We start from the raw sequence: 17,680 nt of genomic DNA, 5'->3' as shown, positions 1-17,680 counted from the left end.
ATGGTGGTGAATACATTGGCGACTTTCACGGGTATTGTAAGTCTTTGGGTATACAACATGAACAGACGGTTCCCAAGACCCACCAATATAATGGTGTGGCTGAGCGAATGAATCGCACCATTGTAGAGAGAATCAAATGCATGTTATCCCATGCGAAATTACTCAAGACGTTCTGGGGAGAAGCAATGCACATGGCAGTGTATTTGATAAACAGGTTTCCATCAACCCCGTTGAATGGAGATGTACCTGAGAAGGTGTGAACTGGACAGGATCCATCATATAATCATCTCAGGGCGTTTGGATGCAGGGCATCCGTTCAGGTACCAAAGGACGAGAGGTCCAAGCTCGATATGAAGATCAAGCAGTGTGTGTTCTTGGGGTATAGTGATGAAAAGTTCGGTTACAGATTTTTGGATCCGACCGAGAAGAAGCTCGTCAGGAGCAGAGATGTGATTTTCTTTGAAGATCGGTGTATAAAAGACATTGGTAAGCCAAAAAAGAACCAGCCTATTTCAGGTGAGCTAGAGGACATGGATCCGATTATTCCTCCCGTGGTGCCTGATGTCGGGGGAGTACAGCAAGGTAAAGAGGATGAGGGAGTTCCTTCAAAAGATATATCAGGGGAGTGGCCCCCACTTGATCCACCTATTGAGCTACAGGTGAGGAGGTCATCTAGGGACAGACAATCATCCAAGAGGTACTCACCGCATGAGTACATTATGCTGACTGATGGGGGAGAACCAGAAGATTATTCTAAGGCCCTAACTAACGAGTATAAGGGGGAGTGGTTGAAAGTTATGTAAGAGGAGATGGAATCCTTACATAAGAACCACACCTATGATATAGTGAAATTGCCTAAGGGCAAGAAAGCTTTGAGCAATAAGTGGGTGTTCAGAAATAAGGTTGAGTAGAAAAATTCACAGACGAGGTTCAAGGCCAGACCTGTGATGAAAGGATTTGGTCAAAGGAAAGGCATAGACTTCGAAGAGATATTCTCACCAATGGTGAAGATGACATCCATACGAGTGTTGCTTACGTAGGCAGCTAGCATGAATTTGGAGATAGAGCAGTTAGATGTTAAAACTGCCTTCCTCCATGGTGACCTGGAAGAAGAGATCTACATGCACCAACCAGAGGGGTTCGAAGTCAAGGGCAAAGAGCATATGGTGTGTAGGCTGAGGAAGAGCTTGTATGGGCTGAAACAAGCTCCACGACAATGGTATAAAAAGTTTGACTCGTTTATGTTGAAGCATGGGTATGACAGAACGGAGTCGGACTACTGTATGTTCACGCACAAGTTCTCAGATGGTGATTCTTAGTTCTGTTGTTATACGCTAATGATATGCTCATCATGGGAAAAGACATCAAGAAGATCGACAGGCTGAAACAGGAGTTGGGCAAGTCGTTTGTAATGAAAGACTTGGGCCCTGCTAAACAGATCCTAGGAATGGAAATAACCCATGAAAGAAGTAGCAGAAAGCTTTGGCTGTCACAAGAGAGGTATATTGAGAAAGTCCTATAGCGATTCAATATGAATGCAGCGAAGCCGGTCAGTACTCCACTAGATGGTCACTTCAAATTGAGCGACAAGGAGTGTCCCAAGACGAAGGCAGAGGTGGATAAGATGTAGAAGATACCCTACGTGTCAGTAGTAGGAAATTTGATATATGTTATGGTGTGTACACGCCCAGACATAGCATATGCGGTTGGTGTTGTCAGCCGGTATCTTGCCAATCTTGGTAAAGAACATTGGGCAGCAATGAAGTGGATACTGCGGTATCTAAGAGGCTCATTCAGGTTGAGCCTATGCTATGGTGACGGAAAACCTGTGTTAGAGGGCTACACAGATGTAGATATGACAGGTGACATAGACTCCAAGAAGTTTACATCGGGGTTCGTGTTCACGTTTGTAGGGGGAGCGGTCTCATGGTAGAGCAAGCTACAAAAGGTCATAGCATTGTCGACGACAAAGGACGAGTACATTGTAGTTACAGAGGCATGTAAAGAGATTCTTTGGATGAAGATGTTCCTATAGAAACTTAGCCTGATGCAGGAGCAACACGTGGTCTATTGCGATAGCCAAAGTGCTATACACTTGAGCAAGAATCTAAGTCAGCATTCCAAGTCAAAGCACATAGAGATTCGGTATCACTGGATCAGGGATATTTTGAAACAGAAAGTATTACAGCTTGAGAAGGTCCACACGGACGATAATGAGTCAGATATGATGACCAAGGCATTGCTCAAGGGCAAGTTTGAGGTTTGTAGAAACCGGGCTAGTTTGAAGATTGTGGATTTCTCCTATGTTAAAAATGGAGAGATTTGATGGGGTTTTTTTCCCCAGGCTCGACCGGTCGTGAGCTTCACTTGACCGGTCGAGGGCTGGTGCACGACCAGTCGTGGACTGGCTCGACTCGTTTTCCAGCGAATTATGGTTTTGAATTTTTGAGGCGCTCGACCAATCATGGGATGTACTCGACCGGTCGAGAGTGCCACTCGATTGGTCGAGGACTCTGCACGACCAGTCAAGCTTACACAGATTTGAATCCGGATCTTGTGCGGATTGTGGAAATTTGAGGCGGTTTTGCAAGAAGTGTAAAAGGGAGTTTCCTAAACTATAAATAGGAGGTACCTGGGGCTTTCTAGGTAATGCAAGAGGTAATGTAAGGGGGTTCATAAAGCTTTTCAAGGGTTTGCTAAAGGGTTTAGGGCTATCAAAGGTGTGAGAAAGAGAGAGAAAAAAAGAGAGAAAGCTCGTGGAAGGGAGGTTATGCTCGTAGAGGTAATCTACTGTGCACTCAACATCTTGGTGCTTCTACATCCTCGTGATCAGTGAGATCTCTCCATTTTTCTTTTATTCTCTTACTGTTTATCCACTCCTGCGTGAGTGAAGAAGGTTGTAACGTTCTACTAGTGGATTGTTGATCTGGACGAGGTCTCGTGGTTTTTACCTCTTTGAGGGTTTTCCACGTAAAAATCTCGTGTGGTGTAGTTCATGCTTTGATTTATTTCATTGCTTTATTATCCCATAATTCTGGTTTGTTTCGGGAGGCTAAATCCTAAGGTTTTGTGCAAGGCCCCCAACAATTATCAGTACAACCCATTATACATTGGATGTGAAGTTGAAGTTGTGGTTTGCCTGAAGAGAAGTGATGAACTAAACCCTAGTCTTGAGATGGCCAGATCAAACTATAGAAGATTATCCTCTAACTGATAGCCTTCGATCACGATCGACGTTCTAGGGTTAGACCCACCATCAACAAATGCACACACCATCATTCACAGACACCATCGAATTCACCCCAAAGATTCTCCAATACACACTCTGGCTCTGCAAAACAAGATCAACCGTCAGAAAAATGGGCCCCACTCGTGTGCTCCTGATGCTCTTCGAGCTAAAACACACATCAAAAGGGACCACCAGCACCGCCATAGTGATGTTCACGGATTTGGCTTCTCTCATATCTAAATTATTAACACATGACAATTTAGACTCTTAACACAGACAATTGGCCCTTAACACATGACTACTACTTTAACTAAGACAATACATTACAAAATCCTATCTCTCCTTCATTGTCTTCCACATGACAGCCACAATCATCTTTATCTACTTCAAATTCCTTCCGACAATCACTTCTTATTATAACAATAACCACAACCATCCTCTCTATCCACAACCAAAAGTGGCTTTTATATTTCAGAAAATGTTATTCTAAAAAAAAACTTTATTTAAAATGTCTTCCACATATTAGTGGTTTCTATTTCTAAGAAATATAGTCGTCGAAGTAAAAAACAATACTTTTTTAAAGCTTTAAAAGTTGTTGGCGATGACCATACGACGGAGAAGTTAACGACAGTAAAAGTACGCCCAAAAAATGTAGTTGAAAAGGGTGGTGATAGGTCTTTGGAAAACATGTTTAAAATTGAAGAAAAAATCACCCAAAATGAGCAAAGAAAGAATAAAAGGAAGCTCCATACTAGCACCATGTTCCAAAAGAGTGGCATTTTCATCTAATAATTCTTCAAAAACTGATCAAATGCTAACCAAAGAATATATTTGAGCGAAGCTCCATATTAACACCATGTTCCAAAACCGTGACATTTTCATATAATAATTCTTCAAAAACTTATCAGAATACTAACTAAAGAACATATTTGAGCAATCTTTTAAGCTTTCAGCAATACTAAAAGGTTAGTACGATCAAAATCCGAATAAACATTACAGTAGGCAGTGGGAAGTTTTTAAACGTGAACGTTGAATCAACATTGTTTTCCTTTAGTCTCCTACCCTAAGGTTTTTATTTGCCTTATTTCTGGGCTCACGCCCTAAAATATATTAAGAAAATGGATGGACCACCTGGATAAAGTACATACACCATGGCGGGCCCACAGAGCTTTGATACTAGCTAGCTAGTTGGTGTTTGGGTCACTAGCCAAACTGCGTCCACCTCTAATATTCCATTACTAAATTATCCCACTGCATAACTACAGGTTTTGGTTGACTGCATAAACGTCATCTATGGTAGTTTTTATGGGTCGTGGTTGTCGTGGGTCGTGTTTATCAGGTTATATGATTCGTGGTTTTCATGTGATATGGGTCACGGTTGTTACATGTTCACCTCCTTTACTACCAAATAAAAGGATAGTCATTTATACAATAGCCTAAGGCCCACAATGGGGTGATCCGTTCCGTCCACCTTGTCGGCCTGCTCGTCGTGAGCTCAAAAAGTTCTGACTTAGGCAATGTCCACTTCTAACAAACATCATCGTGAGCCTAGAAAGTTTCAACAGTGAGTTCCATTGTCACCATTATTTTCTATTATGTGACCCATACAAGCTCTAGATCAGGCTGATATTTGGGCCCTAGCCCTAAAATGACACGACAAGAAGGATGGGCGGCATGGATTATACACATACATCAATGTGGGCCCCACAAGTTTGGTCCTTGCTCATGCGCAAAAAAAGGGTTCCGTACACATCACTTTACTGGCATTAAATACGACGTAACTTCTTATTCCCTAGAAAACCATACAACTACTGAAACAAGGAAAAGGGCATTTTGGTCCAAGTAATTTTCGAAAGCTTGTCAGAAGGTCACTCTTCAAATATATGGAATGTCGTAGCTTTCTAGGTAATTGACCCAAACTTCGAGGCGAGTAGAGTCAATTTTCCAAAAAGAAATGGTAATAGGTCAAAGTCAAACAACAACGACCCATCCTTTCCCAATTGGCGAGTTGCATGCAAAATCAAACCAGCCCCACCACTAGGGTCTAAAAGCCGGAAACGGATTGGCTACTCCCCCAGACACTAGCCAACGGCTTGTGGTCAGTGCTATGTGGACCCACCATGATGTATGTGTTTCATCCATGCCGTCCATCTATTTTTCTATATCATTTTATGGTATGAGACCAAAAACTAAGGTACATCCCAATCTTAATTGGACCACATTACAGAAACAATGTTGATTGAACGTTGACCATTTAAAACTTTTTGGGGGCATAAAAGTCTTGTATCAATATTATCTTTGTTGTTTCCCTTCATCTAGGTCTATATGACCTAATCAAAAGATTGGATGTCAAATAAATAGTACAGTGGGCCTTAGGAGGATTTTAATGGTGGATATCCAATCACTATTGTTTTCCTGTGGTGTGGTCCACCTAAGATTTATATCCCTCTCATTTTTTTTATTACCATAAAATGATCTAAAAAAAAAATAGACAGACGACATGGATGAAATACATACATCATGGTGAGGCCCACAGAGCACCCACTATCAGCCATTGGCTGCTGGCAGGGAAATAGCCAATCCGTTTCCCTGAAAGCCTCGTCGACCCCTCACAAGTCACAACACACACAAACACTCCTATAAAAACACCCACTTCTCAGCCTCTAATCCTACCCCTCTGGCCGTCACCCCTCTCTCTCTCTCTCTCTCTCTCTCTCTCTCTCTCTCTCTCTCTCTCTCTTTCTAAAATAGCTTCTTCAACTCCTCATGTTCACCTCTTCTCCACTATCTTTCTCCTTCTCATCTCTCTTTCCTATGCCCAAGTATCCTTCCAACTGAAATCGCTCATTCTTCCAGTACTAAAGGACACAGCAACCCTCCAGTACGTAACCCAAATCAATCAAGAAAACCACTCATACCCATAAAGCTCACTCTCGATCTCAGAGGCCAGTTCCAATGGGTCGATTGTGATTCAACCTATATCTCATCCTCTCATCATCAAGCCCGTTGTGGCTCAGCCCAATTCTCCCTATCCAAGTCTAACGCATGCGGCAGTGGTATATGTGGTCTCTTCCCTGGTAACTCCATCACCCGCACTAGCTCATTTGGAGAAGTTAGATACAACATCATTGCCCTCCAATCAACGGACAGATCAAACCCTGGCCCCATTGTTACTATACCCCACTTCATCTTCACATGTGCCCCCTATTACGCAGCACGCCAATAATGCAGTGAGCCTAGATCTAAACTCAGGCCTCACCCACAAACGATAAACAAGAAGAAATATAAACTAGAAACAGATCAAAGCAATCCAAACAAACCACAAGATAAGATATACATGGAAAACCCCAAACTAGGTAAAAAACCACGGATGCAAACTTCCACTATGAAGAACGAAGATTACAAGGCAATATACTAACCTTTCCCTTAGAAGAACATAGAAAATTCCTTACCCGCACCTTAGAAATATTTTCTAATATTCACCTTAACCCTAGGGACCCCAATTTATAGTTTTGGTAACTTCCCTTTCGCACCCTTGCGAAAGGCGACACAGAAATTCGCAGTCCGCATCAGAGTCAGAAATGAATCTGCATAACCACGACCGGTCGAGCAGACTGCACAACTGGTCGAGCAGACCCCATGACCGGTCGTGCATGGCCCACGACCGATCGAGCACCTCAGACCCAAAAACTGATGCTCGCTGGAGTTTGAGTCGTACCAGTCCACGACTGGTCATGACCGGTCGAGCGGGCTCCACGACCGGTCGAGCAGGGGCCACGACCAATCGTGTGCGGCCCTAGATGTGGTTCCACTTCTCAACAATCTTTCACTTGGAGACACATCACCATAAACTTTTATCTTCTTCATTCGAAGTGCACCACCTCCCCGTCTTCAAACTTGAAGACCAATTAAAGCTGAACAGAGCTTCAACTTCTCCCATGTGACCGCCTTGGTCAGCATATCTGCAGGATTCTCACTTGTATGAATCTTCTTCAGAGCAATCGATCCATCTTCCAGTAACGAACGTATGAAATGATATCTTATGGCAATATGCTTGGTCCTTGAATGAAAGGCTGAATTCTTAGCCAAGTGTATTGCACTCTGACTGTCACTGTACTGCTTGCAATCTGCTTACTTCTTACCCAACTCCTTCATAAAACCTTACATCCATATCATCTCCTAGCATGCTTTTGTAGCCGCAACATATTCTGCTTCCGTTGTACTGATAGATACTATCTTCTATAACTGAAAGACCCAACTGACTGCAGCACTACCCAGAGTAAAGACATAACCTGTAGTACTTCTTCTGCTATCGATATCTCCTACCAAATTTGAATCCACGTAGCCTTGTAGCTAGCTTTCTGATCCACCATAGCATAGCCCTACATCCTTAGTACCTATCAGGTATTTAAGGATCCACTTCATAGCTTCCCAATGTTCCTTCCCGGGGTTGTTCATGAACCTGTTAACAACTCCCACTGCTTGAGCAATGTCTGGCCTCGTGCTCACTATAGCCTACATGAGACTCCCAATAGCTGATGCGTCTGGGACTTTAGCCATGTAATCTCATTCCTCCTGTGTCTTTGCACCTTACTCCTTAGATAGCTTGAAGTGGTTGGCTAATGGAGTGCTAACCGGCTTAGCACCTCCCATATTGAATATATTAAGTACTTTGGCTATGCACTCTACCTATGACAAAATTAATTTGTTGTTTTTCCTATCACACTTTATCCTCATACCTAGGATTTGTTTTGTAGCTCCTAAATCCTTCATGGCAAATTCTCTAGACAATTGTCTTTTGAGATCTGAGATGTCCTTCGTGCTTGAACCGGCCACAAGCATGTCATCAACGTATAGAAGAAGGATGATGTATGACATATCAAACTTCTTTAAATAGCAACAGTGGTCAGCATGACCTCTCTTATAACCGTTTCCCGACATAAAACTGTCGAACTTATGTACCACTACCTGGGGGCCTGCTTTAGGCCATATAGACTCTTCTTTAGTCTGCACACCTTGTTCTCCTTTCCTGGTGTCACGTATCCTGTCGGCTGATGCATACATATCTCTTCTTCAAGGTCCCCATGAAGAAAGGCTATCTTAACATCTAGTTGCTCTAAATGTAAGTCCTCTGTAGCCACAATACTCAAGACCATGCGAATCGTAGACATTTTCATCACAGGTGAAGATATTTCAGTGAAATTGATACCTGTCTTTTGTTGAAATCCTTTCACAACCAATCTAGCCTTGTACCGTTTCGATCCATCAAGCTCCTCCTTCAGTCTGTAAACCCACTTGTTATAAAGAGATTTCTTACCCTTAGGTAGAGTGACTAGCTCCCATGTATGATTGGACTCAAGAGAGTCCATCTCCTCATTTATGGCCTGCTCCCACTTAACCCATGTATCTGACTGTAACGCCTCTTCAAAACATTCTGATTCACCATTATCTATCAGCAGTAGATAATGTAAGGAGGGTGAGTAACGGACTGTGGATCTCCTCTCTCGAGTAGACCTCCTTACAACCAGTGTATGTGGCTCTACCTCATAATGCTCCTGTGCAAGATCATCTTGTGGTGCTGTAACACTCATGTCCTGTAACTCTTCCAAATCTACGAATTCTTTCTCCTCGGCCTTATTTTCTTGCACACTGTCCTTATGCATCACTTTTTCATTGAAGACTATGTCCTTACTTCTGATGATTTTCCTGTTTTCTGCATCCCAAAACCTATAACCAAAATCATATTGCCCATAGCCTATAAACGTGCACCTTCTGGACTTTGCATCCAGCTTGTTTCTGTGCTCTGCATCAATGTGAACATATGAAGTACAACTGAACACTCTGAGATGTGCAATGTTCACTTCTTTTCCAGTCCACGTTTCTTCTGGTAGCCCACCATCCAAAGGTGCTAAGGGACTTCTATTGATAAGAAATGCGGTAGTATTCACAGCATTTGCCCAAAAGGTCTTAAACAACTCTGCATGTAACCTCATGCTCCTGGCGCGTTCAAGGATGGTCCTGTTAATGCGCTTAGCCACACCATTCTGCTGTGGTGTCCCTGAAATCATTTTTTGATGTTTGATTCCATTTGTTGTACAATACTCCTCAAACCTCTTATCATAGTACTCTCCCCCATTATCAAATCTGAGACATTTTACTGTTTTACCTGTCTCGTTTTCTACCATAACTTTCCACTTCTTAAATACATCAAATACATCAAATTTATGCTTTAAGAAATAGACATACAGTTTTCTACTAGTATCATCAATAAAATAAACAAAATAACTTGAGCCACCAAGAGATAATACCTGTGTCGGTCCCCACACATCAGTGTGTACAAGCTCCAACAAATGCGTCTTTGGAGCGCGTCTCGTCTTCTTAAAACTTACCCTCTTCTACTTGTCATACACGCAGTCCTCGCAGTATTCCAAGTCAATAGACTTCAGCCCTGGTATCTTCCCTTTTGACAATAGCACTTTCATCCCTTTCTCACTCATATGTCCTAACTTCTGATGCCATAACTGCCCATTCACTCCAGTTGATGCGACTGCGAGTGAACTATACGATCTTGAAGTCACGTACAAAGTACCTTCCTTTTTACCTCGAGATATCACCAAGGCACCTTTTGTGATCTTCCAGGAATCACTGGTGAATGTCGTCACATAACCGATATCGACCAACTACCCCACTAAGGTCAGATTCCTTCTCAAACTTGGTACATGTCTGATATCATTCAATTTCAATGTCATTCCGTCTTTCTGATTTATATGAACGTCTCCCTTTCCAAGAATACTTCACGGCTCATCATCACCCAGGTAGACTCTCCCAAAGTCACCTGACACATAATCACGCAGAACTTCCTTACATGAGGTGGCATGAAACGAAGCACCCGAGTCTATAACCCAAGACTCATTCCTCGCATCAAGAAACAAGATCAACTCCTTTATGTCGCTCTCCTCAGATAGATTAACTGAAACCTTCCCACCTTGAGAGCTTCCTTCTTGTTTCTTGATCGCCCTGCAATCACGTTTCATATGCCCCTTCTTACCGCAATGCTAACACCCGTTTTTATCTTTCGGTCCCTTGGACTTCTTCCTCAACTTAGAACACCCGTGTTTATTGCCTTCTTTGTTCAGCGATCTTCATCTTCATTCAACGTTTAGAGCATTCCCTGAATCCCCTAAAACTCCTGATGCCTTTCTTTTAGATTCTTCGCTGAGAATTAGACCGGCCACATCATCAAATTTCAGCTTTGTCGACCCTGAGGAATTGCTCACAGCAATCACCAAACCATCCCAACTATCTGGCAAACTAGACAAGATCAATAATGCCCTGACCTCATCCTCAAAAACAATGCCAACGGATTCCAACTGGCTCGTGACTGTATTAAACTCGTTTAGATGTTCAGTCACACTTCCACCATCTGACATCTTCATGTTGAATAATTGTTTCATAAGATGAACATTGTTGGACGCAGAGGGTTTTTCATACATGATGGCTAGGGCTTCCATTAATTCTTTTGTAGTTTTCACTTTGGATATGTTAAAGGCGATGCTCTTAGACAAAGAGAGTCGAATTGTTCCTAAAGCCTTCATATCCAGTAAAAATCATTCATCATCGTCATCTTTTCTAGTTTCTTCTCTTTTCCTCCTAGAAGAATATAGAGGTCCTTCTGATACAGATAATCCTCCATTTGCATCTTCCAAAAGGTAAAGTTTGAACCATCAAACTTCTCAATTCTAGTCTTCCCTTCTTCTGTCATTGCTCCCAATAGAAATAAACCAATAGCTCTGATACTAGTTGTTGCGCAGCATACCAACAACGCAGTGAGTCTATATTCAAACTCAAACCTCACCCACAAATGATAAACAAGAAGAAATATAAACTAGAAATAGATCAAAGCAATCCAAATAAACCACAAGACAAGATATACGTGGAAAAATCCCAAACTAGGGTAAAAAACCACGGATGCAAACTTCTACTATGAAGAACAAAAATTACAAGGCAATATACTAACCTCTACTGTAGAAGAACATAGATAATCCCTTGCCCACACCTTAGAAATATTTTTCAATATTCACCTTAACCCTATAATAGCCATAGGGACCCCAATTTATAGTTTTGGCAACTTCCCTTTCACACCCTCGCGAAAAGCGACACAAAAATCCGCAGTCCGCATCAGATTCGAAAACAAATCTGCGTAACCACGATCGGTCGAGCAGACTACACGACCGGTCAAGCAGACCCCACGACCGGTCGTGTATGTCCTATGACCGGTCGAGTACCTCATATCCAAAAACTGATGCTCGCTTGAGTTCGAGTCGTGTCAGTCCACGACTGGTCACGACCGGTCGAGCGGGCTCCACGACCGGTCGTGTGTGGCCCTAGACGTGGCTCCACTTCTCAATACCCCCACATTCCTCATACAGGGACTAGCTAGCAAGGTTAATGGTATGGTAGGTCTAGCTCGCACGTACACGTATTGCACTCCCATCACAGTTCGCAGCTGCATTCAGCTTACACCGAAAGTTCGCTGTTTGTCTATCATCCTCAACAACATCCAACGGTGTCATATTCTTCGGTGTTGGGCCATAAATGTTGCTTCCGAACATTGACGCTTCCAAATCACTTATCTATACTCCCCTCATCGTCAATCTGTAAGTACTGCTTTAGTTTACGTATTAGGTGACTCTTCAGATGAGTACTTCATCAGAGTGAGATCTATCAAGATCAATGAAAAACGTATCTCATTAAATGCATCCCTTCTCTCCATTGATAAAAATGGCTTTGGTGGAACTAAAATCAGCACCGTCAATCCTTACACTACTCTAGAAACCTCCATCTACGAGGCTTTCACTAAAGCTTTCCTTAGAGAGGCCACATCCATGAACATTACTCGAGTCGCACCGGCGGTACCTTCTGAGGTGTGTTTTAGCTCGAATATATAACATCGGCAAAACACGAGTGGGGCTTGCTGTTCCTACGGTCGATCTTGTTTTGCAGAGTGAGAGCATTTACTGGAGGATCTTCGGGGCAAATTCGATGGTGTCTATGAATGATGACGTATCATGTTTGGCATTTGTTGATGGTGGGTCTAACTCTAGAACGTCGATCGTGATCAGAGGCTATCAGTTGGAGGATAATCTTCTACAGTTTGATCTGGCCACCTCAAGACTAGGGTTTAGCTCATCACTTCTCTTCAGGCAAACCACATGTGCCAACTTCAACTTCACATCTAATGCATAATGGGTTGTACTGATAATTACTTACTACAGATATGAGGTCGTGTATTTCTATTTTCTGAGCTGTACGTTTGTGAATAAAAGGCCACCATCAGTTGTGTGGGCCTCAACCATGTCATGATGAATTTCTTTGTTGTGGTAGTTGGACGCACTTCTTTTGATAATGTTTTACATCAATGAATGTCTCTCTTGTAGGGCCCAAAATTATCCCTTGTATTTTTACATTGTGAGAAATTTAGATAGTGAGGATGAGTGTATGTCGGGTCCTTACTCTTACCCGGGTGGTAGACTCCTGGGAGTTTCAACACGGGGTCAAGGGTTCGAGTACCCACCAGTGGTGAAATCGCACGGCGTCCTAAAAGGATGAATGTATGTCTTCAAATTTGAAACCGTTGTTTTCAGGTCACTGTTGTAAACAAGGACAATATGCTCTGGAATACCTGTTTTAAGCAGCAGCACATAAAGCACTTAAGCCCAGTGTGGCCCACCATGTAACATCCATTCCGCCCATCAGGTTCTATCGTCGATTCTAGGCCTTGGGGCAAAAATTAAAACAAATCCATAACTCAAGTATACCACATCACGGGGAGAAATGGAGATGACGGATAAGATGCCAACCATAGGTTTATGTGTGGAGCCGCATGTGTATCCTTCGTCAAAACCGATTATTACTATGGAGGGATTTTGACTGTACATACGGGCCTCGATTGTATGGTCAAATTCTCAAAAAAGGTTCCACATTACAACCGTCCTTACCATGTTAGATTGGTATGGTTAAATTCTCGAAAGATGTTTTAAATATGCCTACCTTTCTCCATGTGGACTTAAAAACCCTGATTTTAAACTATTTCCCCAAATCCGTCCATAGTTTTCACAGTAGTCATTGCATACCCACTAATAGTGGGTATATGAATAGAATTTTGTATTTTTTTTATTAATGAAACTGCCGTCCCATTGCAGCACTTAATTTCCCCTCCTCAGTAGACGATCACGTGCAAACCTAGCCCTAAATACACATGGAGCCCATCTTGATATTATTGACAAATCCATCCCGTTCATCTGTTTCTCCAGCTCATTTTATACTATGGCCCCCAAAATGAGACGATCTGTTTCAATGGTAAGAGTTTAATCCCATTGTTTCCTATTGTCTGGCACACTGGATATTGGTATGGGGCTTGTTTTTGGGCTCATGGCATATAATGAGCTGGCAAAACAGATGGATAGTGGATTTGTCATAAACATTTCATGCCATGCAAATGTTTCAACGGTGGGCATTCAATCCCCAATATTTCGCGTTCGTTGGCCCACTTGAACGATGGATCGACCTCATTTTTACGCCCATACCCTAAATTGAGAAGAAAAATCCAGTGGACGGAATGAATTTATCACAAAAATCATGGTGGCCACTTACGGTCAACCAACTCTCACTCTTGACTTGAATTTCCTCCTATTGGATGGCACATTGATTGATATGGATTGTCAAGCCAACCTAACCTTGTTCATGTGGGGCCCACCTTGATGTTTGTTAGAAATGTACCCTGTCCATCTGTTTTTCTAGCTCATTTTAAAGCATCTGCAAAAAAAAAAAAATAGCCATATCCATAGTTCAAAGTGGGGCCCCTCAATGGCCCCAAAATGTTGCAATGGTCGGTATTCAATCCCACTGTTTCCTATCGTGTGGGCCACTTAAGCTTTAAATCTATTTCATTTTTGGCCCATGCCCTAAATTGATTTGGAAACACAAATGGACAGGGTAGATTTGTCATGAACAATATGTGACCCATGAATGTTTTAACAATAGTCATTCATTATTCCCCACCTTTTTAATTTGTTCGTTTGGCCCACCTGAGCTTTGAATCAGCCACATTTTTTAGCGCATGAACTAAAATGATATGAAAAATCCAATGGACGAAGTGGATTTGTCACAAACATTATGGTGGGGCCCCAACCCTCGCTGTCTGGACTCAAAATGTCCAAAACCTCTGGAATTGTCGTGCCAACGTAACCTCGACCGTGCGAGGCCTACCTTGAGATTGTGAGAAATCCACATCGTCCATTTATTTTGCTAGCTCACTTTAGGGATGGCCCAAAAAAGAAAGATCCAGTGCTCAATTAAAGTGAGCCTCATGATGGCCCAAAATGAGTGTTCAATCCCACTTTATCCTTACGTGTTTCCCCTAATGTTAGCCTCATTTTTGGACCCATGTCATAAAATGACTTCTCAAAATGGATGGCCATGTGAATTTCTCACAAGCATTCCCCTGCCGGGTGAATTTTTCAACTATGGACGTTCACTCGCCACTGTTTCTAGTCACGTGGCTCAGTTGAGCTATGGATCTACCTCATCTTTTGCCATGAACAGGAAGCAGCAGTGATAATGATCCTCACATTTGAAACTTTTCTAGGGCCCACCATGATGTTTATTTTCCATCCAACCTATTCATAAAGTTACATAGACCTGGATGAAGAGAAAACACAAATATCAGCTCCATCCAAAACTCCTGTGGCCCCCAAGAAGTTTTCAACGGTAAGAGTTTAATTCCCATTGTGTATTCCACTTGAACCTTGGATATGCCTCTCTTTTTTTGGAATATACCCTAAAATAATACTAAAAATGGATGGACGGTGTGGATAAGATCATACATCACGGTGGCCACTCAAAGCTCCTGCCCGTTCCCAGCTGGAGACGGGCGCAGGTAGGACGCAATCCGCTTCCGTCTTGAGCGGACTCCAAAGATCCACATATTGGGCCCAGGCATGCATCTTGAGGTCCAATAACTAATTGGTCCAGACCTATGCTTGCATATACATTAAGTCACCCTAGATTTAAAATCAATGTTATCAGGCTGGGTACTCGTCTAAAGGACTGAGCAGCTGTAATAAGGGTGAAATGCACCAAGCTAGGTCAAACCAGGTTTGACCCTGGCTCAGCCTTAGCCCCTTAAGCCACTGCCCTGGCCGTAATTGGGCTAAAAAGGAGGCTTTACCCCTGGTCCAGCAAGTAAAAGAGTGAAATAATCAGAGGCTTAAGATGGTCCAATCCCATTATATTAATGATATAAAAACGCATTCTAGAAAATGCAAGTCTTAGAAAACAACATGAAAAGACGATCATAAACTACAATAACTTGCAAACAAACAAACACAAACACTAAAGAAATCAAACCCCAGATTGGAAATTAAAGTTCCCACAAGTAGTCCTAAAGAAAAGCAATGTAGAACTAAACCCAATCCTCTGCTTAGCAAGATCAAACAACAAGAAATTATCCTCCATCTGGAACGACCCGATCACGGCTGCTTGTTCGGCTTTAGTACCTCCATCAACGACAGCCAAGCAAGCCACATCATCACTTACTTGCTTCATCGAGTTAGATCCAAAAAAAGTCCAGTTCTTCCCATTAGTTAGCATCACATCTATCTGTGGAACCGGAAGCCCCACCCTTGTAGACCCGAGCCTGCTAGTATTTAAACATAGATCGAACGGGTGCACCTTTGGAGCACGTGGTATATCCCTCGTAGCCCATGCAAATGCCTTAAGAAACGGCAAATAAATATGGCTCATGAGTGTGGTGTAAGGGACAACTGTACTAAGCTTAACCCCACCATGGCCTAGCGAATCAAACATCAGCACTCGAGCCAGGAATCGAACCATCTCACCATTAATCGCAACCGCTTTCACGTCGATGTAGTAATCATAGTTCATCTGATTTCTTAGTAACGGTGCATAGGATAGGATGCTTGTGATTTCCAGACCTGGTGGGGGTTGAAGAAAGAATGGCCCACTCCCAAAGAAGGCCACTCCATGGGCTGTGCTGGAGCTAGGCAGGCAGATTGCAAAGCTTCTCTCGACTGAGAGACTCGACGCAAGCTGTGTAGGAAGTGCTATTCTCGATCGAGCAAGACCTGCCATGCCGGATGTGAGAGCTGGCAGAGATCTTAAAAGGGTCTTTGGTGTGCATGATGAAACGATGTTTGGAACTGTGATTGGGGTGATTGGGGTCCGGCCGTCTGTTCTGGAGATTGTAAGGTTGGTGTAGGTTAAGTCACCGAAGGCACACGTTTGGGTTACTGTGTTGATTGGTGTGGCTACACAAGTGCATGGACGCTTGTTTACGGTTATGATTGGAGGACAGAGTGGGGATTGGAAGGAGTGGGCCATGGTACATTTATGAGATTTGCAAGAGATTAAAGGGTGGTTTTGGGGACATTCAGACCATAGCAAGTTTCCTGTTATATCTAGGACAAAAGACTGGTTGTTGTTGAGAGTGAGAGTGTAGAGGGATGTGAGGGTATCTTTGGTGATGGGTGCAACAAGGGCCCTTAAATGGTGGGGTACAGCTGATGAAACATAAGGTGAGATGGTGATGAATGTGAAGATGATGAGTTGAAGAAGCTTTTGAGTTTGATCCATTTGTGGTTTGGGTGGATTGGATCTTGAAATGGGGGTTGAGTTGAATGAATATATATAAGGAAAAGAGAGGGTTGACTCTTTTAAATGCATTGAACACGGAAAAAATTGCATGGGAGAAATGTACGTTGATTTGTTGTAAGCACACATATCAATGTGTTCTGAGCCCTTGGATTAAGTTGGTCAAGACATTTTTAGTCTACTCCACGTTCGTCGATTATATTATATCATTCTAAAGAGAAAACATCTCACCGTCCTTCCTATGGAAGCGGATTGGCTGGTGTACCATGCACCACTGACCTGGGTGGTGTGTTGACAACACAAAGTTTTGTGGGTCCCATTATTAGGTATGTGTTATATCCAAACCATCCGTCCATTAGGAGAGTTAGTAGTAAATCTTGAACCGAAAATTAAGATATATCTAAAGATCAAGTGGACCACACTGCAAAAAACTGTGGGGATTGAATGTCTACCATTGAAATCCGTATGGGATCACAGAAGTTTTGGATCAATATGATGTTTTTTTCCTCTTCATCCAGGTCTGTGTGACATTACGAACAGATTGGATGGAAAATAAATGGTATGGTGGGTCCTGCAAATGTAAGACAGGAGGGAGACGGACTCTGCTGAGTCTAGAGAGCATTTAATGGACTTTTCTTTGCTGAGTCCAGACAACTGTCTTTCATTTGAACCGTCAATTTAAGGGCCATCAATCAGATATTTAGAATCATTCGTTTCCTGAGTTTTGGTTTATAATCCGTCTTCAATGGATCCAGGGATTTGAATGGCTTGGATTGAGAC

General features: G+C 42.6%; 1 protein-coding gene and 1 pseudogene across 1 annotated transcript; one reads left to right on the top strand and one right to left on the bottom strand.

The window, feature by feature from the left end:
- Window positions 1–12,672, top strand: LOC131225004 (probable aspartic proteinase GIP2; annotated as a pseudogene).
- A 2,957-nt stretch (window positions 12,673–15,629) lies between these two features.
- On the bottom strand, window positions 15,630–16,882 carry LOC131225003 (chitinase CLP-like). The gene has a single exon (XM_058220432.1). It carries the CDS (start codon window positions 16,880–16,882, stop codon window positions 15,632–15,634), a length of 1,251 nt encoding a protein of 416 aa, XP_058076415.1. The 3' UTR covers window positions 15,630–15,631.
- Window positions 16,883–17,680: the final 798 nt, after the last annotated feature.

The sequence above is a fragment of the Magnolia sinica genome, chromosome 14 (genome assembly GCF_029962835.1).
Source record: "Magnolia sinica isolate HGM2019 chromosome 14, MsV1, whole genome shotgun sequence".
NCBI lineage: Eukaryota > Viridiplantae > Streptophyta > Magnoliopsida > Magnoliales > Magnoliaceae > Magnolia > Magnolia sinica.
Note: the sequence above shows the minus strand (reverse complement) of the source record. Positions and strands in the feature narration are given on the sequence as shown.